General features: G+C 32.9%; 2 protein-coding genes across 2 annotated transcripts; both read left to right on the top strand.

Moving 5' to 3' along the window:
* Nucleotides 1-389: 389 nt before the first annotated feature.
* Nucleotides 390-3,490, top strand: LOC146164079 (uncharacterized). Its single transcript, XM_083382156.1, has one exon. The coding sequence runs from the start codon at nucleotides 396-398 to the stop codon at nucleotides 3,357-3,359; it is 2,964 nt and encodes a 987-aa protein (XP_083238282.1). The 5' UTR covers nucleotides 390-395; the 3' UTR covers nucleotides 3,360-3,490.
* A 57-nt stretch (nucleotides 3,491-3,547) lies between these two features.
* On the top strand, nucleotides 3,548-10,787 carry LOC146164078 (scoloptoxin SSD14-like). Its single transcript, XM_083381149.1, has 8 exons — nucleotides 3,548-3,811; nucleotides 4,704-4,785; nucleotides 6,404-6,523; nucleotides 6,872-7,037; nucleotides 7,358-8,226; nucleotides 8,430-8,601; nucleotides 8,842-8,983; nucleotides 9,588-10,787. Exons 1-8 carry the CDS (start codon nucleotides 3,575-3,577, stop codon nucleotides 9,702-9,704), a joined length of 1,905 nt encoding a protein of 634 aa, XP_083237275.1. The 5' UTR covers nucleotides 3,548-3,574; the 3' UTR covers nucleotides 9,705-10,787.
* The last annotated feature ends 1,081 nt before the right edge of the window (nucleotides 10,788-11,868 follow it).

Below are 11,868 nucleotides of genomic sequence, written 5' to 3'. Positions count from 1 at the left end.
CACACTATTCAATAACCGTTTTTATCAACACCCTTAGTTGCCATGACTATGCCGGAAACAACTATCATTAAATCAGAAAAAATACATTGCAAGTTTTGTAGTAGTACCACTGCAACTTTATTAAAAAAAGGTTCCTACAAGTTTAGTTTCTTTGAATATATTGTTACTATGTTTTGTACTAAACAATATTTTGTTATCATTTTAAAAGCAGCTCAAGTCCATATTTTATACAATCCTAAGTGGAAAATGTCCAGTGTTATTGTAGTTTAGAGTGACACCCTGTTTTTAAACAATTTAAAAGTAATATTAAAAGGTTTGTGAAGATGATTTACCTACTTGTATAACTCACCAATTGTTTTTGAAACACACATTTAAGGTGATAAGGTTAATTGTGAATGTATATTTTGCATTGTGACATGCATTTTGCAGAAGAAATTTTATTTAATGAAAGTTTGCTTGACCTTGAAAGAAAAACAATTTCTTCAAAGCATGTTGTTCAACTTATAAAAGACATTGTAGCAGGACTTAATAAACCCAGTTTGCCGCAAGATGAACAGTTCTGGAAAACAAAGTTGGTATATAACCTTTTGACAAAAGTTCTATCCGACAGTAATAAGCTGCATACACTTTACAAACATGAAGCACCACTTTCATGGAATTTGTTTTTTCAAGTAATTTTAGAATCTAATTTGTTAAAAAGTCTTATAACTTTGACACTTTCATTAAAATCATTGGATCTTTTATCAATTGTTATTTCAAAGTGGATTGAATATGTCAAAGATCCATTTGTTTTTGTTATATTTCATATTTCGTTGCTTTCATGCATAGCCATATCCAAAAAGTCAACATTTAAATTTAGTTTTAAATTAAATGATTTGCTAACCCACAGCCATGAAGCATTTACAAAATTGTGCAAAACCTTGAGTTGTGCTGGATTCAACCAAAAACTATTATTGGAAGCACTTGAAAGAGAAAAGTATTTTCTTGAAAATGTTGAACCCAGTTTAACAAAACCTGTTTTCGATCAGACAATGTTAAAGGATATTAATCAACTGCTGTCTACTACTTCCTATACAACCATGGATTTCCGAACAAATTTTGATTTGCTTAAAAAAGTGTCTGTAGAGCGCCAGTGCTCACAGCAATGGAATGAGAATAAAATTTGCCATGAAATATATGTTTTCATGCAAAAACATATTCAAGAATTGCAAAAAGTATGTCATTTAATGTTTTTCTCTTATAAAAAAATATTTTGCCAGCTTTCAGATCTTATAAATACATTGCAAATGCTCCTGAATGATAACTGTCTGCAAAGTAATCAAGGCTTACCAATCCCAGATTATCCAGAAATACCAAACATTAAAAGGTCTTTATTTAAGATTACATACCTGCTAGAAGGTTACCAGAAGAGTACAAGCTATGTTATTAAGAAATTACTCAAGAATGAACTAAATGAGGATGAATTTAATGCTTGTCTTGACTGCCTTCAAAAAAAGAAAGAATGCTTGATAGAAGGCAAGCATTATGAAAGTATTTTGACATTGTTGAAATTGCAACTTCAGTCCTGCTCAAATTCAGAAGTTAATGCTCATACCATGACTAGGATAATAAACATTCAAGACATGTTGATATACTCTTTTGACAGTATTCCAATGACCTTGAGAATCTCTTCGTTACAAAATACTTTATTTTACTCCAAATGTGAAAGTGGCAATGAGAATAATAGTTGTGTGCACATTTTAGTAAAAAATGTTTTGGACAAAATTGCTAACAGTGAGACAAATAAGAGAATAAACATTATTTTCAACACCATGGTGGCAAACTTTGATAAAGAAGAAATTGTTAAAAGTATTTGTAATGCTGCAGTAATTTCACCTAAGTTAACCATTAAAAAAATTGTTGAACAGGTTATAAATCATGAAGAGCAACACAGGCAAATTACATACGCTTTGGTTCAATTGCCATTTGTTGCACTTCTGAAATCTGATGATGGTAATAACCTTTTGTTACAAGAAATGTGCAAATGCTTAACAATTGACCAAAGGGATAAAAGTGTTCGAATTGCATCAAATTTTATTAAACTACTTATTTCTCCTGTCACTTGTTTTGGTACAATTGACTTTGCCCCTTCTTTGCTACATATATTGCAACTATCAGTCAGTTTTTTCCCTAAGAAACCATATCCTTTACCTTTTAGAAGTGCAGTTCTGCTATTGGGGTCTGTTTATGAGGAAAAGTATTTTTGGAATAATGTATCAAATTCTGATTTGTTCATATTGTCTTACAATCTTTGTTTGTACATTGAGTCAAATAAATTGTCTGATGATCTTTCAGGCACTATCAAGGCTGTGGTTCCAGTTGCAGTAAACTTAGCAGCCACGAGGATTTCAAGTGTAGATTCTGAGGAACAAACAAAACTGCTGAATTGGGCACAGCAACTTATTGCATCCTTAAATTGGTCAACTCAGATTTACTACCTTCATCTTCTCAAAGGACACAACTTTATGTTGCCAGCAAGTTTAAGCACTGTGTGCAACTTTCCTGAAGAGTTACAATATAGCTTGATAAGTGGCTTTGGTGAAGGAACAGGTTTAACTGCCTGGTTACAATGTATGTTGGTTGATCCTGGCTTTATACCACTGCCATGTCTTGACTTAAATTTTAAATCAGTTCAAGAACAGGACTTGTTTTGCAATGGTATGGTGGTGGCTTTGTCTCAAGTGCTGCCATTTAGCATTGAACCAGATTGGGATGTTATTCTTAATATTCTTATATCTTTAACCACCAGCGGTAAGTTGTTTGTGCCTTTAAATCAAAAACCTGTTGAATGCCTATGTGAAGTTGACACAAAACCATGCAACTACGTGATTAGCATCGTCCAACTACTCAATCGTGTGACCTTAGTTTTGGCAAGTCCATGTTGCAAGAATTGGATGTCAACGAACCTGTGGTCAAGATTCTGTCGTTGTTTTTCAGTTGCAGTGAAAGATCTTCTTCACAGGTGTATTACAACTCAGCAGATAGACACGCATTTACACTTTTTTGTGTTATGCAATCTCTATGTTTCTGCCTGCAATTTTGTTTTGCTTTTAGAAAGTTTAAATGAATTGCAGTTATCACAGGCTCGTGGAACAACCTATGTTCTGGTGCTTGACTTGGCTTCTGATTTTAACAAATTGTTTTCTATCGTAACAGAATCTGAAAGTTCAGCAATGACCCTCGCTATGTGTCGTGAAGTGAAAAACTTTACATCCACAATGATAGAAGCCACTGAGTTGTTGGGAGACAAACAAAAGGAAATAACTTTAATCAAAACTATTAGGAACATAAATGCAGCACAGAAACTATTAACTTTATAAAGAATATATAGTTGTATCTGTGTTAAGAATATATAGTTGTATCTGTGTTTCTTTCCTTGTGTTGTTAACCTTTTTCTGTGGTTCAGTGTCAACTGCCAAAAAAACTTGTAAAAATATACTTTTAATGCAATCCTACCATTTTTTGTTTAAATGTTTTCAAAGTTGCTCTTTTATTTCAGGTGTAGAAAGAAACGTAGGGTATCAATCAGTTGAGCATGAGTCCTGCACATTACAGTCGGATTTCGACTGAGAGTGATGAAGAAGGGCAATCAACAAGAATTGCCTTTAAGGGCTCACCTACGCACAAGCCTTTGTCTAAACAGACTTTTCGCGGTTCAAGCGACAAATCCTCCTCACCCTGGACCTGCGAGTGTATTTCAAGGCTTTTAGTCCTGTTTGTTCTTTTTTTGATTGCCATAGGATTTGCTATAAATCGTTTCCCAGACCATGCGGTGAGTCATATGTAAACAAATTTTGGATTTAAATTTCCATAAAGATTTTTTATGGGTATAATAATATAAAATATCTGTCATGGTGTACGTTTTTTGTATGTAAACTTGCCGAACCCAACAAATCCATTTGTTTTTAATACCGAATATATTCTACATAAAACGCTAAACTTGCCTCAGGCTTTTTATTATTTGATTGAACTTATATTTGGGTAAATGGAAATTGGTTGCTTGTAGTTTTTAAAATACACCCATGATAAAACACTATAATCTGGACATAAACATATCTAGGGATGTTTAAAGTATAATATCAAATCCTTTGGGTTGGAATCTGAAAGGTTTTGGAATCAAAATCTGCTGTTTATATCTGGAATTGGAACCAGTATAATTCCTTTAAAACACAGTGTTTTACTGCAGAAAGTTTTGTTTAATTAAACGTATATCAAAGTGTCAGGTTGGATTAATTTAAGGCCATTGCTGTTATAAAGCATGAATAGTGCTTGCTTTTTAATATATTCATGTAGTGTGGTGATGTTTTTGAGGTACCTAATAACTTTTCATATTTTTTATTGCAATATAAATATGTAAACAAATTGTTTTGTGATTATTTGCCATTAAAGATATACTAGGATCTTTATTCTGGATGCATTACTCCAGATTCAAAACCTACTATTTAATGACTCATTTGGATTTTACTTAAAACATCCCTATACACATCAACTTTATATGTATTTATATTGTACTGCATTCTGCTTGTTTCGGTTACAAAAAAATAAAATCTATCTAACTATATATTGAATATTATATAATATATAACTGTCTGCATAAAATGTTTGTGTGATCTTATGAATTACAAGTATTAATACAATTGGTGTTTGTAAAATTTTCATCTTAGTTTCACACTCATGGTAAACCAACACATCATGATATGGAAGCACATCATCATGCTGTCTACACAAAAGCTGCTGTTGCTTCAGGTAATGTGTTTTTGCACTGTTAGTCAGCTTATGTGTGTTATCATGTGTAAATAAAAAAAAAATATAAATTAATGTATCCAACTGCTTGTTCTTATTTAATATATCTAATGATGAAACTGCACAACATGGATCGACAGAACACTTCTTCAGTTAGATTGAAACAATGTATTACAGTGTCTAACTTTATGAGAGCATAGTTGCACAAATCGTTTGGTCATTTTATTGTCATCCAACAGATAGGTGCTGCAGAAAACTATTTGGGTGAAAGTTAATCATGAAAGCATAAAATAAACAAATCAAAACGGAATTGTAGCTTTGTTCTTAAATTTCTTACTGAAACACTTTTGTAATATATTAGTTGGATATTATTCAAAACATATCTTTATATTATATTTTATAAGATATCTCCACATAGCAAGCAGTGTTTTTTTAAGGTGTTTTGGGGGACCAAAACGGTCCCCCAAAATTCTCCAGTGGTTTCCCAAATTTTGGACTTGCAACTTTTTGGTATTTAAATGAAACACTTGCGGTCTCTTAAAACTACTTAGCGTTCACCCAAACCAAACCTTAAAAAAAACCTGATTAGCAGGTATGGGCAAACCATACCTGATATGTCGATATATAGATTATAATACAAAACAAGACCCGGTCCGCTTTATTGTTTAACACAGGGGTTTCCAACACACGGCCTAATAAAAAAATGGCATGCAAACGCCCCAAGTATTAAAAAATGCAAAATTTCTTGTTCAGTCAAAAAATGATAAATTTCCTATTCAGCCAATTGTCAAAAAATACTAAGTTTGTTATTTAGCCAGTTGTCATTGTTTATTCACAATATAAAACAATCACGGCAATCACTTCTGATATTATAACATTATACTGTAGTGGAGGCTAGCATTCACATAATTATATAGCTCGGTGTGAAGAAACAAGAAGCAAAAATCAGCTCACCGACAGACACTTAGGTGCAGTAATGCGCATTTCTACTACACAGCTTAATTTAAGGCTAATCTATCTTAAGAGTTTGGCTAAAAACAAACGCTTGCAAAGAAACAGTTTGGTCAATTCAATAAACAAATGTTTTTCATGGGTAAATAAACGTTTCATGGGTAAAATAAATGAAAAGCGCTTTTAACTTTCAAAAGAATAAGTATAAGATACAAATTGGCAAACAAAGCATGTTTGAGTTGGACACCCCTGGTTTAATGTAATTATTCTACAAATTATTTTAAACTATATTAAATTTTACAGACTTTTCATGTTGGTTGGTAAAACGATTCTAAAAGTCTTTTTAGTGTATCAACATTTGAAACTAAGGAAGTACAGCAACACATTTTTTCTATTAATTTTGCTGTACGAAAAATTTAATTTATCTGTTTGTCTGGCCTACTGGTCAATATAAAATTTAATTTGGTCCTTATCCAAAAAAGTTTGATAACCTGGGCTGCCTAGCGATTAATTATTGGTAATGTCCATTTCATATTAGGTGTTTTGAATTCTATTTTGCATAAAAATAACAGCAAGATAATTATAGTTGATAAAGCTTTATGGCTACCTGTTTATTTGTATAAAGCATTGAAGCATGTTCCCTCTTTTCATATTGTGTGTTTTGTTGCAGGACTAAAACAATGTTCAACTGCCGGAGTAGATATTCTACGCCAAGGTGGCACAGCAGTTGATGCAGCAATTGCCTCAATGCTATGTCAAGGTGTAGTGGAGCCCGAATATAGTGGAATAGGTAAAATAGTTAAACTAATGGTGTATGGTACAGTATTTGTAAGAGTAGGTCTACACCATATGTGTACATTTTTTGCAAATTCCAACAATAAATAGTAACTTTTGACACTTGTGCACAATTTGTTGTATTCCACACCAAGCAAAAATTGAAAGAGAAGAGTTGGACTATTTTAAAAACATTGGCAAGACTGTTTTTAAATCTCTTATGTTCTAAAATGTTCAAATTTAAACAAGGTGCACTTGTGGCACAAGTTTGCCAAATAGGTTTATCAACCTTAATTTGTTTGTACAGTTGTTCATAGCTTGTTTTTTTCTAATTTTTGTAAATATTCACTACCTGTGTTTACAGGTGGCGGTTTCTTTATGACAATCTTCAACAAATCAAGCGGAAATTTTACAGTAATTGATGCAAGAGAAGTTGCCCCTAAACAAAGCACAAAATACATGTTAAACAAGGTCAACCCACTGCAGGGCCCAAATACAGTTGGAGTTCCCGGTGCACTTAAAGGCATGAGGTATTGAGGTAACAATAGGAATGATTAGCTCCTTTGGTAATTATTTTTTCTCCATCGTTCAGGCGTACAACATCACAATAAAACTTTGTGATAACAAATAACCCAATGTACATATAATTGCAGCATTGTATGTTAGAGTACTCAGTGTAATTTAACCTGTTTTGATAGTCAAAACTTTTGAGAATAAATGTAATTACTGTAGGAACTGTTTTGATTAATTATTATTGTGCCTGGTAGCAAAAGTTTATATTTTTAAGAAATGGTATGCATTGATATTTATTTTAATCAGCTATGATTTACAATATTGATTCTCTTTGCAGCCTTGCCTATGAAAAATTTGGAGGTGGCGTTCCATGGAAGAGTTTATTTGAGCATGCTATTAATAAAGCAAATAAATTTCTTGTTAATGCCGAACTTGCACAAGAGTTGCTGTGGCGGCAGGATGTAATATTAAACTCAAGTGGGCTCTGTGACATTTACTGTGACAGTTCGAGAAGGAAAGTTAAAAAAGTCAATGATACAGTCACTAATAAAAGACTTGCTGAAACCCTAACCGAAATAAGTGAAAAAGGAGCAGATGTACTATACAATGGAAAGATGGCTGAAAACATTGCTAATGAATTTAAGAAGGCTGGTGGTATTTTGACAGTTCAAGATTTAAAAGACTACAAACCAATTGAAAGAAAGGCAACTAAAATGTTTCTGCCAAATGCAAATTTGACATTAGTTTTTCCACCAATTCCATCTGGTGGTCCACTATTAGGCATGATGTTAGCCATCTTGGACAAATTCAACATCACCAAAGAAACCTACAACAAAGATAAAACTGTCCAATTCCAAAGAACAGTGGAGGCATTTAAACATGCATTTGGTGCCAAAACACACTTTGGTGACCCTAGTTTTGCGAAAGACGCTGAAAAAGCAATGAAAAAATTTCTTTCGCCAGAATACATTGAACAAATTAAGCAGAAAATCAAGGACAATGAAACATTTACCGACCCTGAATATTATGGAGCTCTACCGCAGTCAACAAGTAGTCCAATGTCATCTACAATGCATGTGTCAGTGCTGGCTCCAAATGGAGATGCTGTATCAGTTACTACATCCGTCAACTACTATTTTGGATCAGGATTTATTTCCCCTAGCACTGGGATTCTGTTTAATGATGATATGGCTGACTTCATTACACGTATGTATGGATTTTTTTTTACCGAAATAAGCAATGATCAATTAGGTAGTTATGGTATATTGTTTCAGTGATTTTGCCTGGTTGATGGTAAGTGAAACAAAAATATCAGAGTCTGTCCACTCCCAACCACATACACCAATATTATGGTGTTTACCCTTCAAATAATTTGTTACACTAATAAGATCCTTTTTATTTTATTTTAGAAATTGACAATCCAAAGCAGCAGTCTCCTAATTTTATTCAACCTGGAAAGAGGGCTCAGTCATCAGAGTCTCCTTGTATGTTGTACAACCAAGCAACAAATGATGCTGTTTTTATAATTGGTGCTGCTGGTGGACCTCTCATTCCGACAGCGATTGCACAGACCTTGATAAGGTACCTGTACCTTTATTAATTTGATTAAATTATCTGTTTTTAATAAAAACAGCTTAGAACTTTTGCTTACATGTGAATTTTTTTTGTATGTTATGTTAGGCATTTAATTGAATAATACTAACTTATGTTAAACCGTTTTTAAATTGTGAACTATTCCAAGAATTAAAAAAACTACAAACCTCCCTCAAAAAAGTGATAAACCTATTGATAGTACAATTTTAAGTAATACACCTTTTTTAGACTGTTATACTTTGGATTTGATGAGTTAAATGAAGGCATTGAGGGAAAGAGGCTGCACCATCAACTTTTTCCAAATAGTATCTATCATGAAGCGGATTTTAATGAAAGTATCTTGGACGGTTTGCGAGAAATCGGACATATAGTGAGTTTTTGTTTAAATTTTTATTTGCCTAAAATTAACCAGTGGTTCCCAATCAGGGTGCATTTTTAATGTAAATGAAATCTAGAGATATATTTATTTATTGTAACATCACTGTAAACTACTTAATTTCACTTTATTGAGGTTGGCAAACAAAGACCAAAGAAGACCACTGACCAAAACCTACACTTTTAAGTTTCTTCTCCCAGTTGTTTTTTTTTATGTTAAAAACCACAATTTTAAATTTTTTGTTAATTTTATAGACCCAAACAGTTTGCATCTTTTTTATATAGAAGGACTTTTTGGATCTTGGTAGTTTTAATACTTTCAGGTTTAGTAGCACAAAACCATGCTTTTTTCCTAAATCCATGACCAATGCTAGTTTGCAACACAAAACCATGCCAAATTGTCGAAAGCAATGATGATTGTCGTATTAAACTTAAGTTTTAATATTTTATAAGCTTTTTAACAATAAAAAAGGTTTAAAAATCTCATAAGACCGAAGTGTTCATTGAACTTTATCTAGGCTTTATTATATTTTTATACAGTTATTGTAGACCTGATTCAACACCTGAATAATGTTAATATATTCCTATTAACTTTTCAGGTAACCCCCATTAATCCACGTACAATCTCTTATGTGAATGGCGTCAAGAATCACATATCTCACGTGCACGCGTTTTCGGATGAAAGGCACAAAGGCGCTGGCGCAGACGGCTGGTAAGAATCACTGTGCAACAGACTTCAAATCGAATTCTTTCAGGGTGTTCTATGAACTATATCCCAAGATGCAACTTTTTCTGGAGCTGTTTCTATTTTTGTGGTGTATTTACCCTTTTTTGCATCTTAACTTAATAATTGAAGTTGTTCTTCATCCGAAATTTCTAGAATAATTACTAATCACACTGTGTATATTATTTTATTGCGCTTTGCTTATATTTATTGAATAGAACAATTGGAGTAATTTATCTTATTATAAACCATGATTTAAGATAAGGTAAAATATCCGTTCTGTTGATAATTATATGCAATTGGCCAAAATGAACGCCAATGAGTTTACCCAAACATCTCTTGATGGAAAACTTTTAGTCAGTAATCTCAGTATTAAATTGAAATAAAAAACGTTATTCGGAGATGAAGTACTTTGAGTAGATAAGAGTTACGATTTATGTTTTTACAAGCGAAGCTTGATAATAATTGTATTACTTGTATTTAGTGAATATCCTATTTATCTTGCTTTCTTTTGAATCGCGCCCTTTTGAAAATTAATCTTCCATAATTATAATAAATGTACTATCATTGTGGATTTGTGTCGATATTTGTTATATTTGGTGTTTTTAAGGCCGACTGCAAGATGTTTGCGACCAAACATTTTTCGTGTTTTATGGCCACATTGTACGTGTATCACAGAAATTATGTAGGTGCTTTTATGGTCGACTGCAAGATAAACCGATATTTTCATGTTTTATGTTTATAACAAAACAGTGTCTTCCACGTTGTGTTGAGCTAAACTAGTTCTTTTTTCTTTATATACGCTCTTACTTGTTTTAACTATATAATTGTTAGTTGTTCGTTTAACAAATCGTTTGATTTGTTTGTTTTACTCTACATTGAAGTCGAAAACCGTTTTTCATGGGTTTTTTATGTTTTGTTTGTTGTACAATTTGCAAGACCGATTATATTGTTATTGTTTGTGCACATTTTACTCTGCGGATTCGTTCTACGTTTCATACACAGATTAATTATTTTTATGTCGCATCTTACAAAGATTGGTATGGAAGGAATGTTCAATAAATATGTTTGCTTGTTATTATGATAAGACCACGGTATCACCGAAATGACAGAATGCTGGCGACTTGGCGACTATGCTGGCCGCAAATACAGCCAGAAAACCGAATAAATTAGTGCCAAAAAAAAATTGTTTTTTGAAAGATCCACTTCAGCAAAAAAAAAACTGTGGTTGTTTCCACACATATTTAGTCACATATATTTTTGAAATACCGAATACGTAGGAACATTACACTTCAATTAGCAGGAATTCATTTTGTTGAGCAATTCTAAAACAAAGTTACGGAAGTGCGAACACGTTGTTTTGTGAGGAATTTCGATCATATAATTGTTGTGTGTTTGTAGTTTTACTTTGATTTGGCGTACTTCTGTATTAAGTTGAAAAAGCAATCACGATAGTCGTCATTCCTGTTAACCAGTCAGGTATAATATTCGCATGGACATATCGAGGATCCACCTAAGGCTTAAACTATAAGTTTGGCTGTTTTACGAACTTTGCCTAATTTTGCTAGGATTGTGTCTCTGTTTTAAGCAATTTTATTCAGCCCGAAGGTACTATGCGTACTGTGACAGGTTGCATTGTGATAACCTCGGCCAACAATTTCTCTTAAATTCTATGATAAATATCGTTATTTCGAGCAATATAAATTAAAAATTTATCCAAAGAATCTCTTATTCGATGTTTTTTTTGATGCTTTTTCGAACTGCATGTTTCCACACAAGTTCGCCTGAAAACAGCTTATCTATGTAACGGAGTAAGAATAGCAGACATGTACACCACCAGAAGTTTTCGCATGTCCTTTGTGTATTTGTTAATACCACAAAACTTTTGCGCCTTCGCCGCAACGTTTTGATGTTAATCTTAATAGCCTTGTTTATCGCCTTTAGGCGAACACACCATTTACACTTGACACCAGAAGGCTGGTAAGATTCTGCCAGCCTGGCATATTACAGATGCCTTCTATAACTTTCACAATCTTAGTGTTTCGATCTCGAAGTCCACTTACCCAGTACTAAAAGTCTAGTTAAGTGTTATTATTACTAGGTGTTACGTTATTCTCAAAGTTCTTTTTTGGCACTCAAATAATCTTTACAAAGTG

This window comes from Ascidiella aspersa, chromosome 2, assembly GCF_963924565.1.
Source record: "Ascidiella aspersa chromosome 2, kaAscAspe10.2, whole genome shotgun sequence".
Taxonomy (NCBI): domain Eukaryota; kingdom Metazoa; phylum Chordata; class Ascidiacea; order Phlebobranchia; family Ascidiidae; genus Ascidiella; species Ascidiella aspersa.
The sequence above is the reverse complement of the archived record's forward strand: the minus strand, read 5'-3'. Positions and strand labels throughout refer to the sequence as shown.

Excerpts from the sequence above, each read along its gene's own strand:
- LOC146164079 (XM_083382156.1), top strand. The coding sequence starts at position 396 with ATGTATATTTTGCATTGTGACATGCATTTTGCAGAAGAAATTTTATTT.
- LOC146164078 (XM_083381149.1), top strand. The coding sequence starts at position 3,575 with ATGAGTCCTGCACATTACAGTCGGATTTCGACTGAGAGTGATGAAGAA. Across the intron at positions 8,227-8,429 it reads TATGGCTGACTTCATTACAC|AAATTGACAATCCAAAGCAG; the intron begins GTATGTATGGAT and ends ATTTTATTTTAG. Across the intron at positions 8,602-8,841 it reads ATTGCACAGACCTTGATAAG|ACTGTTATACTTTGGATTTG; the intron begins GTACCTGTACCT and ends CACCTTTTTTAG.